Source organism: Dama dama, chromosome 11, assembly GCF_033118175.1.
Source record: "Dama dama isolate Ldn47 chromosome 11, ASM3311817v1, whole genome shotgun sequence".
Taxonomy (NCBI): Eukaryota; Metazoa; Chordata; class Mammalia; order Artiodactyla; family Cervidae; genus Dama; species Dama dama.
In genome coordinates, this window is record NC_083691.1 from 96,703,658 (window position 1) to 96,724,920 (window position 21,263).

General features: G+C 47.9%; 1 protein-coding gene and 1 pseudogene across 3 annotated transcripts in view; one reads left to right on the plus strand and one right to left on the minus strand.

Annotated features, from left to right (window-relative positions):
* The window catches only part of NPAS2 (neuronal PAS domain protein 2), a 129,036-nt gene that overhangs the window by 34,220 nt on the left and 73,553 nt on the right, over positions 1-21,263 (minus strand). Inside the window, exons 8-11 of one of the 3 annotated variants that reach the window (XM_061155916.1) lie at positions 6,255-6,373; positions 5,323-5,405; positions 4,469-4,575; positions 2,080-2,227 (exon numbers count right to left, since the gene is read on the minus strand). In XM_061155916.1, coding sequence (XP_061011899.1) covers positions 2,080-2,227; positions 4,469-4,575; positions 5,323-5,405; positions 6,255-6,373 — 457 coding nt within the window. Of the gene's footprint in view, positions 1-2,079; positions 2,228-4,468; positions 4,576-5,322; positions 5,406-6,254; positions 6,377-21,263 lie in introns of all 3 variants that reach the window. The other 2 variants (XM_061155915.1, XM_061155918.1) reach the window with 2 other exon arrangements.
* Positions 2,865-3,170, plus strand: LOC133065624 (dynein light chain 1, cytoplasmic-like; annotated as a pseudogene).

Below are 21,263 nucleotides of genomic sequence, written 5' to 3' on the forward strand. Positions count from 1 at the left end.
AGAAGGGAATGGACCCCACAAGCTGTGGGGCACGGCCAAAGGAAAAAAAAAATCATAAAAATTTTTTTTTAAACACATAAAAAAGAACATTTTCCTTACCAGGATGTTGTTGTTGCCTACACTTTTTGTTGTTGTTCCTTTCTCTTTTGACTGATCTTGACCCATTCCACCCAGAAACTCCCTCACACAATTATCTTTAGAAACCTATTTTCTTTAATAGGATGAGCCTCAGCCTTCAAAAAATTAGAAGTCTTTCTGGAGACCTACTCAGTTTGGACTATGCACAGGAGGAAGTGATACATCTTTTTTTTTTTTTTTTTTTTTTAGTAATTATAGACTATGATTACAGACTATGAAACTTCCAGAAGTTTTCTTTCGACCAAACCTAGAACTAGCCAGACCCAGACAGCCAATTAGTCTATGGAGCCACTTTTTGAATGGCATGGGAAAATCAATTCAGAGTGGTGACGGCCGAGTGACCCAGCTGTGGCTTTTGCCTCGACTATAGAGATGGGGGGATATAGGGCCCAGGGGAGCGGTGGTGGTTCCTGGGTCTCTGTGACACCTGTGACCTCATTTCTCTCTTGGTTGCTCCCTACCTTCTCTGAGAATCTCATTCTGGGATCTGAGAAGATGGGCCAGAAATCAGACTCTGAGAAGCAAGGTATGATGATGTTCAGTCTTACCTGGGGACAAAAGGACCCCCTGGCAAAGGTCCAGGCAGTGGGGGGAGGTGTGCAGGGTGTGCTGGACATGGAATCAGAAAACACTGGCTGCTGATGTGCCCAGGGGTGGGCTGGGAAGTCAGGGTCAGGTCCCTGGGGGTAGGCGTGTATGTGATGATCAGGGTCACTGGCCAAGAAATACCTGCATTTCTTATCCTTCCTCTTTCCTCACTTACTAAAGAGGAGGGATTTACATGTGTGTGAGTGTGTGTGTGTGTGTGTGTGTGTGTGTATTGGGTTGGCCAAAAAGCTCATTCAGGTTTTCGAGTGATCTTATGGAAAAAACAAAATGAACGTTTTGCCCAATCCAAATGATAAGCATGTGTGTATGGATAGTATCAATCCATCCATCTGTTATCTATCTATCAATCAACCAATCATCTATTGTCTATCAATCAACTATCTATCCATCTATCTATCATCTATTGATCTGTCTATTTACCTAACTACCCATTATCTGCTGACAATCATTCATTTCTTATGTACATGTACATAACAATAGGTATGTATATGTACCTCTTGATCTGTCATATATCTGTTATCTATCATCTATCTGTTCTGTATTGATACATATATATAATGTGATCCTTCTAACCTTTCTTTCGTTGCTCTCCTCAAAAGCTCTCCTCTAGACCAGCTCAAAACTAATATATGCTCTTAAAATTTTTGTACTTGGGGAAAAAAACCCAAATGGCATTTTCCCTTTACCTTTGGAAACTGTGACACAGCCAGCGTCTAGGAAACACTGGATCTGCTTCCTCCCTTGGAAGCCCTGCCACGCACATGGGGCTGGGGCAGGTAACCTCTGCCTGAGGTCAGGGAACCACCAGGAACGCTCTATCAGCAGCTTGGCTCTTGTACCACCCTGCCTCGGTTGCCACCGGTAGTTTTTGAAGCATTCAAAAAAAGCGGGGGGCGGGGGGGGGGGCGGCAAGGGGGAGGGATTATGTCTCTGAGTTATTCAGAGACAAAATTTTAATTTTCTTTTCCTACCAGCGACAAGGGAAGGCTGGGGGCTGGATGGAGATGAGGGAAAATATGTAAGTAGGTCACTGAAGCAGTAATTTACAGAGGAGCATCCTGGCTGCCTGGAAGAGCTCAGTGAGGCTGTCAGAGGGGCCTGGCGGGGCCCTAGGAAGCCAGGGCTGGGTGTGGGCTAGGAAGGAGCTGGCTTTTGGGGATTAGTCTGCTCACTGTGAGCAGAGTCCTGCTGCAGAACTCAGGCCCGGGGCTCACTCTTCAGAACTGGGGACCCCTGAGGATGCTGGGGCTCTGAGACTCCTGCTGGGGACCCCTGAGGATGCCCACCCTCCCAGCCCCTGGCCCACCCACCCTGCCAGCCCCTGGCCCGCACCTGACCACCGAGTGTGTGCACACGATGAACTCGGGCTTGGAGTTCCACTGGTGGTAGGTGATGTAGTAGTGGGTCTGGAGCCAAATCCACTGCTGGCCTTTGGTCAGAAACCTGTAGCAGCACGACTTCCCTTTGCCAAACTGCATCACTGTGATGGAAGACGGAGTCGGCGTATAACCAGCGTCAAGACAAAAGGACCCTTCCCTCCCACAGTCACTTTTAACAACACCAGCTTTCAAAATGACAGTGCCGCACACAGTCATTTCCCCAGTAGTGATGGCTCTTAAGTGACCATCAAGCACCATGTGTGAAGTAGGTAGCTGGTGGGAAGTCGCTACATAACACGGGGAGCCCAGCTCGGTGCCCTGTGATGACCAAGGTGGGATGGGGGTGGGGAGGGAGGTCGAGAGGGAGGGGACATGTATATAATTATGGCTGATTCGAGTTGCAGTACCGCAGAAATCAACGCAACAACATTGTAAAGCAATCTCCCTCCAGTTGAGAAAGAAATTTAAAAAAAGATCACAGGAAATGGTCATGAATTCTGCAACAATGGGGGGATGATCCTCCTGCTTCCCCAAATGCTCAAAAGCTTAAGAGAGCCTTAAATCTGGGCAGATTCTTCAACTGGGAGTTTATAACTGGGAGTTTAACTAAAAAGAAGCCCTGGTTTTCGAGATGCGCCACGGCTTTGGTAGCAACCGCCTCTCTATGTGGGCGTGAGCGTTGCCAGCCCCTCCCCTGGGAGACCATTGTAGTCGGCCAGCCCCTGCTCTTTGGTGACCATGTGTGACCAAAAGGCCATGATCGAAAATGCCGATATGTCGTAGGAGATGCAACAGGACTCGGTGGAGTGTGCTACTCAGGCATTGGAGAAATATAGAGAAAGACATTGCGGCCCATATCAAGAAGGATTTTGACAGGAAGTACAACCCCACCTGGCCCTGCACCATGAGGAGGAACTTCGGTAGTTATGTGACACATGAAACCAAACACTTCATCTACTCCTACCTGGGCCAAGTGGCCATTCTCCTGTTCAAATCTGGTTAAAGCATGAACTGTGCCACACAGCCAGTGATCCATCCAAAAACAAGGACTGCAGCCTAAATTCCAAATACCAGAGACTGCGGTCTTCAGCCTTGCCTCAGGGAACAGCTCCATCTTTGAACCTTTATCGTGTTTTGTACAGGGCATTCTCTGTACTAGTTTGTGGTTGTTAAGCAATTAGCAAAACATCTTACATTTGTATTTATTTTCTATTCCATACCTCTCTGCCCCATGTTTTTTCTCTTCAAAATCCATTCCTTTAAAGAAATAAATCTGTTGGAGAAGTGTGCGTTTAAAAAAAAAAGCCCTGGTTTTCCCGGGGCTCACCATCCTGCTGCAGCTGAAGCTGTCTCTGCAGTTGTGGGAGAGACCATCCAGACGCTGGGAGAACTGGACCAAAAACAGACCTGACAGCCAGCAGCCTACGGACGGATGCTCTGGCTGCCAGTCAGCCGAGCATCCTTGGTCTACACAGCTCTAAACAGAGGATCAGCCACAGGGGCTTCCACCGCAGACCACCACACAGGGCTCCTGTGGTTAAGTTGTGGCTTCCCTGGGGGTACCCAGTACACACAGATGCTGCTGGGTGAGGCCTGGGCAGGGCAGAAAGCTGGACCACGGGTCCAGGGAAGAGGAGCAGCTGGGGTGCACTGTCTCAGCGCCTGGAGTTTAGCTCTTTACATGCTAGTGGTCAAGAGAAAGCCTAACCAGGAGACCAAAGCAACAAAAGGAGGCACTGAATCTGCCAATAAAATAGTATTTGTGGGACTTCCCTGGTGGTCCAGTGGTTAAGAATCTACCTGCCAATGCAGGGACACAGGTTTGATCCCTGGTCTGGGAAGATTCCACATGCCATGGGGCAATTAAGCTCCACGAGCTGCAACTACTGAAGCCTGTGCTGCAACCACCGAAGCCCGTGTGCCCAAGAGCCCGTGCTCTGCAACAAGAGAAGCCACCGGAATGAGAAGTCTGAGTGCCACAACTAGAGAGTAGCCCCCACTTGCCACAACTCGAGAAAGCCCCGAAATAAATAAATAAATTAAATAATAGTTATCAGACTACTTAAAAAGCAAAAAAAAGATCAAATAGTTTGCATAGCTGAGGGGAGCTGGGAAGGGGCTGGGGGAGGAAGCACACGGATCAAAGTCAATTCCAGGGGAATCCAGACAAGGACCTCCAACAAGGACCACAACTTCATCATCTCAGAGAAGTTCAAATTCTTGGCCTCAGAAGAAACCAAGTAATAAGTCGACTTGCAGAGCCTACGGGGCCCCCTGTCAGGGCTGCAGGGAGAGGATGGAGGTCCTGGGAGGGGAGCTGGCTGGTTGGCAGGGGTACTCACGGTGCTGGTGGCACCTGGCGAGGAGCTCCAGGTCGTCCACGTGGTAGTAGTCGTAGCCCGAGGTTCCCAGGACTTCAAAAGGCAGGTATCCTATGATAGGAGGGGCTCTGCAAGGACAGTTGGGGGGGTTGGGTCTTCACCAGCCCTGCGGGCTTCCTGTAGTGGCCAACAGGCGGGGGCAGTTTACATGTTTCATGATCAACCCAGGGGCCTCATTTCTCAAGAATAAGTGCAGAAAAAAACATTTGGCAATGGTCAAAACCAGAGAGGCAGTGTTTTCCAAAGTGCTCACATTTTTCGGCATTAGACACTCGGTTCCCTCGACCTAAACTGGCCCCAGTGATCATAAATGTTACTGCTGCTGAATAATCACAAACAGCTATGCATGGAGTCAGCCCAATTTTAAAGTGTCATAAAAAAAAATCAAAGGGCAGGAAGGGGAGATTGTTAGTTCTTCAACTGTGAAAAAATGTAACACAAGAAAGAAAGAAGATTGGTCTAAAGTGAGGAAGGGTGTTGAAGGAAATAAAATGAGAGCTTCCTTCACATCTTGCCTTGTCTAATGGGAGCTGGCGACGGTCCCGAGTGGGGTGGGGGTGGGGCAGGTGGGGGTGTCCCAGAGATGTCTCCAACGGGGGTGTGTGGCTCTCCTGAGATGCTCTGACCCAAACCCAGGACATATCCCCAGATGGGGCAAGTGCAGTGGAGGGAGACCCCAGCCCTCTGGCCAGCAAGCACTTTCCCCACCACAAGAGAGAACCAGGTCTGAATTCTGTCCCGCGGGGAGAGCCTGGCTCCTGGAAACAAGCGCTTGAAAAAGCACCCAACCCAAATGTGTTTTTCTTTTCACAAACCTGTGATCCAGAAATAAAAATTTCCATTCCAAGCTATGCCTTGAAGTGAATTCCTCTAAAGGTTCGTCAACGATGCACATTTCCTGTATTGAAAGGGAGGAAAAATACGACTCTGGGTGCCAGATTCTCACCCCCCGACCCCCGGTTGTGTCAAGAACGCACAGTCGGCAACAGAAGTTAAAAGCACTTAGAGCAAGTTTCCAAGTTGTGTTGGGCCAAAACGCCTCATCAGCAGCTAATTTCAGTATTAGCGGCTGCTAAATTTATTTCACGAGCTGGGGAAAAAGTTCTGAGAGCCAAAATGTCATACCCCTCCCTTCCTATCATCTAGACATGTGGTAAACACATGGAAAATGGCTTTTCATCTGAATTTGAATGAGTAACTTAACTCAACATTCACCCCATCCAAGGGAAAGAAATTACAGATGGGAGCCCAGAGCTCTGTCTGATAGGTTTTACCTCTGCCTGCGCTGATTGGTGTCAACATAGATGTGAAGAGTAGGAAAGTTTATAGAGTTCTGGAAGACCCATCTCTGCCCCAGTGATTCACTGCCTTCAAACAAAATCCCCTCGAGGAGGGCATGGCTACCCACTCCAGTATTCTTGCCTGGAGAATCCCATGGACAGAGGAGCCTGGCGGGCTACAGTCCATGGAGTCTGCAGGAGGGGCTTTCCGGGTAAAGACTGTGCCTGGAATGCTGGAGACCCCGGGTTTGATCTCTGGGTCAGGAAGATCCCCTGGAAAAGGGAATGGCTACCCACTCTGGCATTTTTAGGAAACTGAAGCTTGGGGAAAGAGTCTGGCGGGCTGTTGCTGTACAGAAATCAGATACTGAACATTCTCAGAGTCGGCGATGAGCTCTTTGAAATCGTCTTCTTTCCCAGAAAGACAAGGAATTAGCTGCCACGCAAGGTGACTCGGGGGTACTTGCCTTTAGGAACTGTGGTGTGGCCAGGCGAACGGTGGCAATGAAGCAGACCTCCTTCCCCAAGGGGACTCGGCAGGGCCTTGAAAGGGCGCCGTCGAAGCCATTACAAGGGGGGCTGGGCACTGCTGGGGGGAGGAGACACAGGTCAGCCCGCCGGCACCACCGAGCGGCCTCGGGTCCCCCAGCTGTTTCATTCTCACAGCCACTTGGGGATGTCAAGTGTTACTCTCACCCCACTGTATGGGAGCCTGAGTCTCAGACCGGGAAGCAATGGGCACAAGCCAGACAGAGCTGGAATTCAAGTCAGCGACGCACAACCAGGGCTCCCCAGGCGGCTCAGTGGTAACAGATCCACCTGCCAATGCAGGAGATGTGGGTTCCATCCCTGGGTCAGGAAGATCCCCTGGAGGAGGAAATGGCAGCCCACTCCAGTATTCTTGCCTGGAGAATCCCACGGACAGAGGAGCCTGGTGGGCTACCGTCCATGGGGTCGCAGAGAGTCGGACACGACGTAGTGACTAAACAACAACACACAAGTCCCACTGCCACGAGTCTTGTAGCCACGGAGATTACTGCGCTGGAAAAAAATCCTCTGCCAGACGAGCAGATGGCCCCACGATGCAGGAGGGTCTGGACGTGCACATCAGCCTGTGTCTTAAGGGTGAGCTGCATCGTCAGACGGTGTTCTGATACTGATGCCCTCAGGGGAAGTATGGTGGCTCAGATGGTAAAGAATCTGCCTGCAATGCAGGACACCCAGGTTCGATCCCTGGGTTGAGAAGATCCCCTGGAGAAGGGAACGGCTACCCACTCCAGTATTCCTGCCTGGAGAATCCCATGGACAGAGGAGCCTGGTTGAGCATGAGCTATAGTCCATAGAGTCACACACAGCTGGACATGACTAAGTAACTAATACTGCTACTACTACAGGGGAACCAGTGGGTGTTGACCTTGGATTGGCCTACCTGGGATTCAAGAGATCATGCCCTGAACCGCCTCAAAGCCCAGGCTGATGCAGGACTTGACTCAGGAGATAGCTCGGGGTTCACAGTGACCTCCCCAGTTACACAGAATCCACAAGAGAATTCACTGCCCAGGTGACAAAACCCATTCACTGTGTCTTATGTGTTCTCACAGGCGGGGAAGGCTGGCTTTCCTTATCCTATAAATGAGGAACCCGAGGTCTAGGAGGCACGTGTATATTAACTGAGCTCACTCAGAGCTGAAATGGTGCAGCAGGACCTCCACCCAGGTCTTAGGACTCCAAGTCCTGGTTCTAACAGGGCGGAGAGGGGGCTCTTCAGGGCTCCTGCCCACCATGATGCTGAGACCAGGCCCCCAGAGACCTGGGGGAGGTACCACTTGGCATCAGTAGCCGTTTCCCTAGGAGCGGTACACCTGTCTTCAGGGTGACTGTGAAAAACGGCTTTACCTTCCAGAGAGAACGTCTTGCTATTTTCAGTGGAGTTTGCTGGGTGGAAAAAAGAGTTAAATAGGAGAAACGTCAACCTATCAGGTACACGGAATTCTCTCCAGATTCCCCAGAACCAGATATGTGATTGCCCCCAGCCCAGATCAGCTACTTCAGAAACTCGGGGTGAAGCCGGGGCAGCAACACTTTATAAAGTCTCCCCAGAGACTTCCCTGGTGGCCCAGTGGTTAGGATCCCACACTTTCCATGCAGGGGTCGTGGGTTTGATCAGGAACTAAGTTCCCACATGCTATGTGGCCAAAAATTTTTTTAAAATAAAATAAAGTTGGGTCTTAAAAAGTCAGTACAAAAATAAATTTTTTTCTTTATTTTCTGAAAGTCTTTATTAAAATTTTTACAATATTGCTTCTGTTTTATGTTTTGATTTTTTTTTTTTTTTTTTTTGGTCAAGAGGCACGCAGGATCTTAGTTCCCCAAGCAGGGATCAAACCTGCAGCCCTGCATTGGAAGGTCAAATCTTAACCATGGACAGGAAAAGTCCCTAAAATGTTTCTTTAAAAAAAACAAGAAACCCTCCCCCAATTTACTAACATGCAGCCAGGGTTGAGGATTACTATTCTAGATAATCTACATTACCTCTTTCTTTTTGAAATGTAGTTGATTACATCCTGCATATTTCTGAGCTTGTAGGTTAAGATATAGTTATGTTTTCCAATTTGAACATAAAAAGCATCAGAAAACTGTTTTCTGAAATGAAACCTGTGAGACTCTCTTTGGTTTTCCAGTAATTTTTTGTTTTCCATGTTTACAGGTTTCTAAGTGAATCCATCTATACTGGGTCTTCCATCTATAGTGGTCGGCTACCCACCAACAGGAACACACCCATTTTATCAAACATAATCTCTGAACGCCCTCACATAAATACTAATAAATGTTTCCAAACATGAATATAAAGTGAGGAAAACAAAACAGAGTGGGCCTGAGAGAATTTACATCTGTCGGTCTCTGGCTTAGATCATTGCAGATTAATTTGTCGGGTGGGCCAAGGAAGTCACCAGGGGAAAGGAAAACAAACCCACACAAGGGAAGGGTCTGCAGATGTGAACATCTGCGTCATTAAAAAAAAAAAGACATTTAAAAACTTCTCAGATGTGAAAGATCCTCTCTGCCTGAATCTAGAGACATTGCCTGCCTGATAAGAACCTAATAAAATCCTCTCTACTCTTTCAGAATAGCAAGACCTTCCAAACGAACATCCGAGGACATCCCAAGAATTTAAGAGAAAATCTCTTGAATCTGTCTCTATACCATGACCTGGTCTTCCCAGTGGTGCAGTGATAAGGAATCTGCCTGCCTGGGCCAGGAGACATGGTTTGATCCCTGGGTTGGGAAGATCCCCTGGAGTAGGAAATGGCAACCCACTCCAGTATTCTTGCCTGGAAAATTCCATGGACAGAGGAGACTGGCGGGCTACAGTTCATGGGGTTGCAGAGTCAGACACAAGCACACACACACACACACCACGAACTAGTTTGAGTGATCTTTTCGATTGCTAAATTCATGTCGGTAAGCACCTCCCGGGTGATTTACTGTGAGGAGGATGGGGTAGTGAACACCAGCTCCCAATAACTTCTTCAAGGGGTAGAGCCTCTTGATCGTGGAAATGTGGATGTTTTGCTCGTGGAAATGTGGATGTTTTGCAGACCTTGCCGTTGGCCTGACTGCCTCCCAAGGTGGTTTTTATCAGTCCTTTTATCACTTTGAAGGCTTTAAAGAAGAAAATGCACCCCAGGAGGGACATCTCGTGATTGCTCAGAGTCTGCACTTGATAAGTTGGATATTTTCAGAGGGGCTTGAAACTGAACAAACTCCCTTTCTAAACAAGCTGCCACCCCCAGAAGCCTTAAGCAGATGAAGTCTTGAGCAAAGGTGAAAAACGAAGACTGAAAGTTATAAGAGAGGGCAAGGAGAAAACCTTGGGGGAAGCCAGGGGGAAGAAGAAACTGTCAACATTTTGTCCGTTGCCTCTGAAATGACTTGTACTCCCAGCATGAACTTTCTCGCATATCCTAGAGTCAACAAGAGCAGGCTGTGCCCAGGGAGCTCTGAGTAATAGGGAACACTTAGAGTAACTTCTCTGGCACTTCCCAAGGTGGTTGAAAAACATTAATTAAGGACTTAATTAGTTGTTTCAACTTCAGTCATAGGAAAAAATAGATCTAATTACAATTGGCTTTGAGAGCCTCTCAGAAGGATTAACCACTCAAGGAAGGCAAAGTCCTGTCTTCCCAGATTTCTGACCCTTTCCAGACTCCTTTCCCTGCCACCAACAGACACACAGCACTAACCGATGACAGATAAGGAAGTGATGAATTCCTGCTCCGCATCCCGGAGTTACTCAAAAGCGGTCTGAGTACAATCCTGTGAATCATTACAGGTGGCCTCATTTTCATTGTTCTGTTTGAGATGTATTATTCACAAAAATATTGTATCCCATTTATATCCTGTGTAATAATAAAACCGAGTACACTGTCAAAGATAAGTCATTTTGTGGTTATTTGCCTTTTAAAATTATCCAGTATTTCTTTGCATCCCATTAACACAAATATTCAAAGGATGATTTGTTTTCATCTGTAACAAACTGATTTATTGTGTGCGGGGACTGTAATATACTAGTAGTGGCAGTAGTGTGAGTGCTCAGTCATGTCTGACTCTTTGTGATCCCACGGACTGTAGCCCACCAGGCTGCTCTGTCCATGGAATTTTCCAGGCAAGAATACTGGAATGGATTGCCATTCCCTTCTCCAGAGGATCTTCCTGACCCAGGGATCGAACCCAGGTCTCCTGCGTAATATACTAGAGTCATATTTAACTGTGAACTCTGCCTCCTCATACAACACATTAGGAAATAGTCCCCAGAATCAGTACTGAACTTTGGTGGTGGTGGTTTGGTGGGTTAGTTGCAAAGTCATGTCCAACTCTTGCGACCCCATGGATTGTAACCTGCCATACTCCTCTGTCCATGGGATTCTTCAGGCAAGAATACTGGAGAGGGTTGCCATTTCCTTCTCCAGGGGATCTTCCCCATCCAGGAATTGAACCCAGGTCTCCTGCACTGCAGGCAGATTATTTACCAGCTGAGCTAGGAGGGAAGCCCCTCTGAACCTTGCATCAGATGTAAAGGAGACTCTGGATGCTATAACTAGATTATTTTGAGGGAAACAATTATCCCCAACTGATTTAGTATCAGTATGTTCTATAATTGAGAACATGTTCGCCAAATTATATTTTTTAGCGATTTTCTGTACATTTTACAGGGGACATGTTCTGTGTATGGGGCTTCCTTGCTGGCTTTGTGTAAAAGAATCCATCTGCCAGGCAGGAGATGTGGGTTTGATTCCTGGGTTGGGAAGATCCCTTGGAGGGGGAAATGGCAACCCACTCCAGTATTCTTACCTGGAGAATCCCATGGACAGAGGAGCCTGGAGGGCTATAGTCCATGGGGTCACAAAGAGTTGGACACAACTGAGCAACTAAACAACAACGTGTTCTGTGTATAGTGAATAAATAACTCTTATACTATCAAAAAAAAAAAAAGTGATCTTCATCAAAAACCTAAAGCTGAAGAGCTAGTGGAACTGGGGCAGTGGCGGGGGTTGGGTGGGGCTGGTTCTGTCTCCAGCTCTGAGCAGGAGGCTTGCCCACACGTGTTTACTCAATGACTCTCTCTCGAGATGATCTTCCACCTCACACTGCACCACAGCTTCAAGTCCAGTCTGGGAAGAGACCTTCAGATCCCTACCAGCAACCGATGCGCAGACCTTGAGACTCCTGGTTGGCTTCCCTTCTGCAGCCCAGTCTGCTGCTGCTGGTGGCCCATGGGCTGTGGGAGGCTGGCCCACGGACACGGTTCTGGTTCCAGGGTGCTCAGGCTGGCTCACTGCCCTCTGAGGCATGAACACTGGTCAGAAGGACGCCTGGGTGAGAAGCAGCCGCAAGCCAGCACGCACAGGCATCCCTGCTCTGTGGGAAACAGTTAAGCACTGGTCATGGGCCTCATGCTTGGGGAGATGCAGGATGTTGAAAGGATCAAGGGGTTAGCAAGTCCCTTCTTTGCTCACGGATCGTTCAGCACCGAAGTCTCTGATTTCAGAGATCCTGAAAGAATTTTTCCTTGGGTTCAAATTTTCAGGATTCCAAAACCAAGAGAGCCCCAAGGTTCAGTGGAGGACATATTAGTGCATACATAGGGAGAGTAGAAAGATGAACCAACCTGTAGGGCAGCAGGGGAGACGCAGAAGATAGAACAGACCTATGGACACAGTGGGGAAAGGAGAGGGAGGGATGCACCGAGAGAGGAGTGTTCAAACACACACACTACCGTATGTAAAATAGAGAGCCGGGGAAGTCTGCTGTAGGACGCAGGGAGCTCAAACCCGGTGCTCTGGGTCAACCTAGAGAGGTGGGATGGGAAGGGAAATGGGAGGGAGGTTCAAGAGGGAGGGGACATATGTACACCTACGGTGATTCATGTTGATGTATGATGGAAACCAACACAATATTGTAAAGCATTTATCCTCCAATTAATAATAAAAAAAATTTTTTACAAAAAGAATGATGATGTCTTGGCATCTGGGGTTGTCCTCCCAGTCTGCCTGATGGCAGAGGTGAGCCCCCCAAATCAGTCATGACAAGGAGATAAGGATGCTGTGGGGGCAGGGAGACCTCAGGGGGGACAAGAACATGCTTCCGAAGGGCAAGATGGAGGAAGTGGGTGACAGGGAGGGTCAGCCAACAAGTAAGAAAGAGACAAAGAGACACTTGTCTCCTCAGCATCGGTTCCGCCATCAGGCCCACACCATGGAGAATTTGGATTGAAGATGGCCTGCCGATGATAACTTAGCTGCAGTAGCTGTAGGAAAACACAGCAGCAGTCCACAAGTGTTAGCCGCTCAGTCGTGTCCGACTCTTTGCAACCCCATGGACTGTAGCCCTCTGTCCATGGGACTTTCCAGGCAAGAATACTGGAGTGGGTTGCCATTCCCTTCTCCAGAAGATCTTCCCAACCCAGCGATTGAAACTGGGTCTCCCACATTGCAGGTGGATTCTTTACCACCTGAGCCACCTGGGAAGCCCTATAGCACACAAACGTGCGTGTGCATTTGCTCAGCTGTGTCCAACTCTTTGCAGCCCCATGGACTATTGCCCTCCTCTGTTCATGGAATTCTCCAGGCAAGAATACTGGAGTGTGTTGCCATCTCCTTCTCCAGGAGATCTTCCCAACTCAGGGAACGAACGTGTGTCTCTCGTGTCTCCTGCATCAGCAGGTGCACTGTGCCAGCAGGGAAGCCCACATGTACACAAGCAGAGTGACAAATAGCTTTCCCCGCACTTCTTGGAACAAGTGAAAAAAAAAACTGGTAGGTGTCTGGGAAGATGTGAAGCAGTCAATGAGGAGTTTTGTTAAAGGAACAATGAGGTCCCTAAATTTCATTTGTGATGAACATCCACAACGTTTGGGCTAGAGTGTTAGAATGTGAAGGGAAAACAAAAATTTCTGCACTTTCATGAGACGTCATCTCCTGCTAGTTACTCGCTCTTTCTGGACTCTCTTTCTCTCTCCACAGCATCCTTCCCAGGATGGGTTGTGAAAAGTGGACTGGGCTCTGAGAGCAGCGGCAGAAGAATGCTGTGTGGTTTTCAGCCTGGACTGCTACCCAGCTTGCTGGGGGTAATGTGTGGTTTCTTCTTTTTCTTCTGCCAGTTCTGTCTGGCATGTGGAAAAATGATATCAGAGAAAGACTGAGAGCCACATGAGGGAACCAGGGGTCTGCCATGTGCTGGACTGAAAAAAAAATCACCCTAATGGGCAAATATAAGTCTTGAGTTTCTCCTCTCTCCTGGTATTCATCAATTAAAATGAATATTTGTCAGGGCCAGAAACTTGTGAGAGCATAAACAAGATCTCCCCCAGATGGTTGACCTGATCACTGGGTGCCTGTGGAAGTGAACAGGCCCTCGTCCCATCCTCCAAGTACATATCTTGTGTGTGTTTTAATCACAGTTATTGCACAACCCATACAAAGTTCCCTGCTGTCAGGGCTGAAATAAGCAGAGTGATGGGGTTGATAACAGTTCTGACCATTCCTCACCACTCCATCTTATTAGATGCTCACACAGAACGATGTCCTTGGGTAACAATTTGTTCTTGATTGTGAACCTGATTCCTTTGCAATCTAATCTGGCAGCACTGATCTTTCCGGAGAAGGACGCTGTACATCCCTGTGCGGGTGGAAGGGATACTGTTTCTTACTCTTGGGGGTCTGGGACAGAGAGATCAGACTTCCCTCCAGGAAGCTGTCCTTTAGTGTGAAACGCACGTCCCCACCACCAGTGAGGTCTGGCGGGCAGGTGGCTGGTTGCCTTCACTGAGATGTCTCAATTAGTTCAGCTCAGGAGAAAAACCAAAAAACAAACAAACGAAAATCCCCAAATGCCAAAGGCAGAAAATGAGGCAACCTACAGAAACCCCACGGAACAGACTGGCATCGTGTCGAAAGCTGGAAAGCATCCACTTCTGCCAGGGTTTCAAATCTGTTTGTGCAGTCAGGGTGCCTGACAAGTCACTTCAGTCGTGTCCAACTCTCTGCAACTCCATGGACTGTAGCTCACCAGGCTCCTCTGTCCATGGGACTCTCCAGGCAAAAAACACTGGAGTAGGTTGCCATGCCCTTCTCCAGGGGATCTTCCCAACCCAGGGATCAAACCTGCATCTCTTATGTCTTCTGCATTGGCAGGAAAGTTCTTTATCACTAGCGCCACCCGGGAAGCCCCATGATTAGAGGGGAGTGGGTGAAACGAGGGCAGGGAAATTTTCACCCTCTGCCATGTGGTTTGTGGAAAACCCAGAGTGGAATGTTTGCTGAGGATGACCTATTTGGAGCTGCACCAGCCACTTCTGAAACACTGCTTTCTGGATTTCAGTCTGAAGCACAGTGAGATCCAAATCTGGGGGTGGAGGTTGGGCTCCCAGGGAGGACAGCCTACTTCCTGGCATCAAGTTCTTTCAGGAACTGGGACCTGCCTCTTAGGACCCCTTCCAGCAAAGACTGCTCCTACACCTTTGAAACTTACCTGGGCAGTTCCTCCCCAATCAGTGTGTGCGGCTGGGCAGCAGGACTCGGTTAGGGGTTGGGGGGCGGTATTTATTTGAAAGCAATAAAAAAAAAAAAAATCTGTGTCTGGACAAAGATATCTCCAGATGAAGTGATTTTCTTTCAACTCTATTCTGGAAACAGTGGGCAGGGCAGAGGTGGCCTGGAGGCTGCTCTGACCAAGTTCACCCCAGGGCTCCAGGCCACATGGCCAGGGTCAGAGAGTGGACTTTTTATGGGGAAAGGATGAGACGAGTGATTCTACTGCCCAGCTCAGATTCCTTCTGGAGCTTCTCACGGAGTAGGATAGACACTGCTCATGGTGAAACAATTCGCAGAAAATGACTGATACTTTCTCGTCTCACTTCCTGACATACAGGTCTTCACAGTGATTAAAAATCTAGGTTAAAGATGGGAAGTCCTGTCTGCCCTCTGTCCCCTAGAACATCTGTGGCAAATGATGGAGTCTCAAGGAGTGACCAAGACATGCCATTTTGCTCAAGTATTTGGTCTTCTCAGCTGGCTCTAGTGGTAAAAAGAATAGAAAAAAAATCTGCTTGCCAACGCAGGAGATGTTAGAGATGTGGGTCCCATCCCTGGGTTGGGAAGATCCCCTGGAGAAGGGAATGGCAACCCACTCCAGTATACTTGCCTGGGAAATCCCATGGACAGAGAAGCCTAACTGGCTACAGTCCATGGGGTCTCAAAAGAGCTGGACACGAAGCGACTTAGCACACAGCACATTTAGGCAACAGTTGGTACGTTTGTGTCCACGGGTGGGGGTAGGGGGGAATGCAGCACAACTGATGTGTGAACCTGGAAACATCCAGGGAGAGGGTTCAAGCTTGTCAACAAGGGCCAAGGTGCTCTGTCTGCCCCTCTTCCAGCCTCCCAGGGTCACAGGGCCAGAGGATCTGAGCAGGTGAGCAGATGGCATCTTCATCGACATGACGTGCGGGTCTCCTCTCTGGTTCGGTGCCACCCTCTCTCCCTGACCCTGCACTCCACACATGTCACTGGGGCCTTTTGCCTTGAGGCCCGAGGGTTCCTGTGGATACAAGCCTGGGGAAGCAGTCAGCACCTGTCGGCCTAGGTTCCATCAGACGGTTGGTGAGACAAGTTTTAGGCTGGGAGAGGGTGTCAGGGACAGTTCTCTGATTGGGGTGGGGGGGCAAGTGAGGGGCCCGAGAAGGATGTCAGGAAGGGGGCCACTGGCCTCCCAACACCTGGAGAGCCCAGATGGGAAGGGAGCTCAATGGGGAGCGAATGGAGGCCAGGGACCACCATCCCTGACCACTCAGCACTACTCAGGAGGCCTGCCCGTGTAGACAGCTCACAGGGCACCAGTGAAGGTACACACTCCACTTCACCCAGCGCACATGAAGGTGGATCTCAACTTCACTTTGGGTTTAAGGCCAAAGACGTGGCCAGAGCCTTCCAGGAAGCCGCCCTCCATCTCTGGCGGGTACTCTCGGCTCCGTCAAGGAGTACTCTGTCCTCGGCTCCCCTCGAGCCAGAAGTCTTCGGCCTAAACCCTGGCTCTTCCCCCAGCACCTGTGTGTCCAGGGCTGAGGACTTGGAGCCTCAGTCTACATCAACCTGCCTCTATCAGGCACTTATATATGTGCCAGGTATGGACTGTGTGGGCCCGGGAAGGGTGGTGATGAGTCCACAGGTGAGTAAATTCAGTATTTCCTCTTTCCAGGCATCAAAAAAGAATTCACCAGGGACTTCCTGTTGGCTCAGTGGTTGGTAATCTGCCTGCCAATGCAGGAGATACAAGTTCAATCCCTGGTCTGGGAAGATCTCACATGCCTCGGGACAGCTGAGCCCGTGGACAACAACTACTGGGCCAGGGCTCTAGAGCCTGTGCTCCGTAACAAGAGAAGCCACTGCAATGAGAAGCCCAGGCATTGCAGCGAAAAGTAACCCCTGTTCATCGCAAATAGAGAAATCCCGCACATCAGTGAAGATCCAGCGCAGCCAAAATTAAATAAACATATAAATAAATAAAAATTAAAGAAACCAAATAGAATCAGACAATGCGTCTCAAATTAGTCAGCCCTACAGAAATAATAGGACTTTCCACGGTAATGGACCCACGTTGGGTTTCCTATATATTAATAGTTCCTCAAAGTATGAGCAGGTATTTGATTAAATAAAACTGATGCTAATTGATGCCATCCCTTCTACCCTTTACACGTTGCTCTCACCCTGCGCCTTCCTGGGATCTTGGGGAAGTTGCGTGAGGTGGCCTGTGTAATAATTATGTTTCTGTATTTGAAGTTTTGAATTCTGGGGCCTGACTGAGCTAGAGGGACTGCTCCTCCCTGGGTCAGACAACTAGAGATAGTAAACCACTCACTCCTGGTGTACTTTTCAGACGCAAACCAACCCATCCAGTGCTCACACCCCCCAAACATCTCCATCTGGCTCTCATACCCTGAGCCACTCTCCACCTGCCCAGATCACACCAGGACCAGGCAATGGGGACAGCCCTTAACCCCAAGTTGTTATTCAGTTGCTCAGTCATGTCCAGCTCTTTTGTGACCCCCAAGGACTATAGCCCACCAGACTCCTCTGTCCATAGCATTGCCCAGGGAAGGATACTAGAGCGGGTTGTCATTTCCTTCTCCAGGGGAGATTCCCAACCCGGGGATCAAACCCTCATCTCCTGCACTGGCAGGCAGACTCTTCCCTGCTGAGACACCAGGGAAGCCCTTACAGCCCAAAGCCTACTGAAACTATTCAAACCACCCAAGCCCAGGCTCTGCCTCACCTGCTCTTTTCCACAGAAACCACGATAGAGGCCCTCACCCACATTTCATCAACCCCCTCTGCCCCTGGCTTGCCCTGGAGTCTCTCGTGGTGTGCAGGTCTAGGGATCTGTGGGTATAAACCTGTTCCTTCATCACAGTCCTTTCCATGTCTGTGTGTCTGTATTTGACTTAAGTCTAAGGCACTCTTAAACATCCTGGTACCTAAACATCCAGGACGCCTGATGTGCACAGGAACAAACATTGTGGACCTACAGGATGTTAGGTGCCAGGGAGAGGCCTGTATTTGCATTTAAATGTGCAATTTCCAGCTAGATTTGTAGGGAGCAGCAAAGCACTGAAGTTAAGAATATGAGTTCTGGGTTAGATTTGCTCTGAATGTGGGTCCCACTTGTCCCACCTGTGCGCCTGAGACTTAACTCTTTTTATGTATCAATTTCCTTCTTTGTTAAGAAGGGATGATGCCATATATCTGGAGAAAACTATAATTTGAAAAGGCACATACACCCCAGCCTTCCCTGGTGGCTAAGTGGTAAAGAATCTGCCTGCCAATGCAGGAAACACAGGTTCAATCCCTGATCCAAGAAGATCCCACATGATGTGAAACAACTAAGGCCATGGACCACGACTATTGAGCTTGCACTCGAGAGCCTGGGAGCTGCGATTACTGAGCCCACATGCCACATCTACTGAAGCCCGTCTGCCCTGGAGCCCACGCTCCACAACCGAGAGGAGCCACGGCAGTGAGAAGCCTGTGTATCATAACCAGAGGGGCCCCCACCTGCTGCAACTAGAGAAAAACCGGCGCAGTGATGAATACCAAGCACAGCCAAAACACACACACACACACACACACACACAAATAAACAAACTACTCAGCCATAAAAAGAATGAAATAAGGCTATTTGCCTTATTTGCAGCAACGTGGACGGACCTAGAGATTATCATACTAAGTGAAGTTAAGTCAGAGACAAATATCAAATATCACTCATCTGTGGAATCTAAAAAGCAAAAGATACAAGTGAATTTATTTACAAAACAGAAACAGACTCACTGACTTAGAAAACAAAATTTATGGTTACCAAAGGGGAAACCTGGTGGTGGGGAGGAATAAATTAGGAGTTTGAGATTAACATATACACAGTATTGCATATGAAAGAGATAACCTTTTTATCTTTTATACTGCATATAAAAGAGATAACAAGGACCTATTGTATAGCACAAAAAATGATACTCAGTATTTTGTAATAATCTATAAGGGAAAAGAATCTGAAAAAGAAAAAATATATATATATTCATATATAGGGATACCCTGGTGACTCTGATGGTAAAGAATCTGCCTGAAATGTGACAGACTTGGGTTCAATCCCTGGGTTGGGAAGATACCCTGCAGAAGGGAATGGCTACCCACTCCAGTATTCTTGCCTGGAGAATTCCATGGACAGAGGAGCCTGGTGGGCTACCGTCCATGGGATTCTAAAGAGTTGGACATGACTGAGCGACTAACACTTTCAACATTCATATATATACACACATACATATTTAATCCATATATGCACATACATATGCGTGCTCAGTCCCTCAGTTGCGTTTGACTCTATGCAACTCCATGGACTGTAGCCCACCGGGTTCTTCTGTCCATGGGATTTCCCAGGCAAGAACACTGGAGTGGGTTGCCATTTCCTCCTCCAGGGGATCTTTCTGACCCAGGGATCCAATCTGCATCTCTTGCATCTCCTGCATTGGCAGGAGGATTTTTTTTACCACTAGCACCACCTGGGATGTACATATATACACATGTATGTATTACTGAATCACTGTGCAGTATACCTGAAACTAATATAACATTGTGAATCAACTATTCTTCAATTAAAAAAAAAAGGATAATGTCATTAGGACAATCTAAAGAGACTGCTGCCAGGACTCAATGAGATGACCAGTGTCAGGACTGAGCCCAGGACCTGGGGCTAAGGAAACCTTCCTAAGGTGAGCTGTTTTTATTATTCCACTATTTCATGTTTATTGAGAAGCAAACCTACAGAACCAAACTTGAATGATTTCTTACATTAAGCCTTACTTGAGAGAGAAAAAATGGCTGGATGTTGGTGATCACATAGGGTTCCATCTCAGAAATTCATTCGTCTGACATATTTTACTGTTTTAATCTGAGTGAGAATTAGACTTCAGCTTTTCCACAATTACACTGGGAGACTCTTTTTTCAAGAAAGACCCCCTAACTTTGGTTTGTTTAGCAGGCTCTGGAAAGACACACTGGTTTTAGATTCTTGGTTTAAAATTTTCCACTTTTTTAAAAAAAATTTTCCACTTTTCATGCTGTGTGTTTTTAGCAGCAACAGTTTCAAAATTAAAAAAAAAATCACACATGATTTCCACACATTGTTTCAGGCAAACAAACATTGTCTCAACTTGAAAATAAAACCTTGTTAGTTAAAAAAAATGAAAAGTCTCAGGTGTTCTCAATGAAGCCAGGCTATTTCCCTGAAACCCTCTAAAATGTGATAAATGACAGGAAGCTTCAAAGCAGTGTTCAGTAGCATCTTAATGAGAGTCGTGGAAATGTAAATTCACAGGATAACACTGCTCACCAGCCAATCACAACCTGGTACCCTTCATGCAGCATGTGCGCTGTTGTCATGGAGACACATGGGAACAGCATCCCATAATCTCCATAGTCTTGGCACTCTGGGGGCCCTTCCTTGCACACAGCCAATGGGGATAAGCTGCTACCCCAGCAGGTGGCATTATGGCCACTGCACACATTTTAAGCAACATTCAAGCCAACACTTATATTAATTCAAGGACAGAGTTGCCTGGAAGAGCTCCGTAAGCAAGAGGAGTGTCATTAAAATTCCTATGCAGGGCAGCAGTGGAGATGTACACATAGAGAACAGACTTATGGACAAGGGTTAGGGGAGGAGGAGAGGGTGAGATGAATGGAGAAAGCAGCATGGAAACATGTGTTAAGCTGCTTCAGTCCTGTCTGACCCTTTAAGATCCCATGAACTGTAGCCAGATAGGCTCTTCTGGAGAAAGCAGCATAGAAGCATATACACTATCAAATGTAAAATAGATAGCCAATGGAAATTTGTTGTGTGACTCAGGGAAGTGAAACTAGGGCTCTGTTGACAACCTAGAGGGGTGGGAAAAGGTGGGAGGTAGGAGGGAGATTCAAGAGGGAGGAGACATATATACACCTATGGCTAATTGATGCTGATGTATGACAGAAATCAAACCAATATTGTAAAGCAACTATCCTTCAATAAAAATAAATAAATTTAAAAAATTCCTATGCAAACAATGGGCTTTAGGATTACAACGGGACAGTTTCTCAAAGTCCCTTTGTATCAGAACCCCAAGGCTCTTTTCCTTCTGCTCAGTCCCAGCCCCACCCTCAGGTCTCCTGAACTAGAATCTTCCAGCGACACCCAGGAAATCTGCACGGTAACAAGCTCCCTTGCCCAGGGAAACACGGGCACCAAGCTGGCACCAAATTGACTTTGTCATGGGGCGCCTCTTGGGTCAGTGTCTTTACTTAGCTGTGTGGCTCATTACGCTTGTATCCCATGTGGTTCAGGAGAGCCTCTCAGATGAGTCAGGCTGGACGTGGGTGAGCCTTGACTTCACCTTG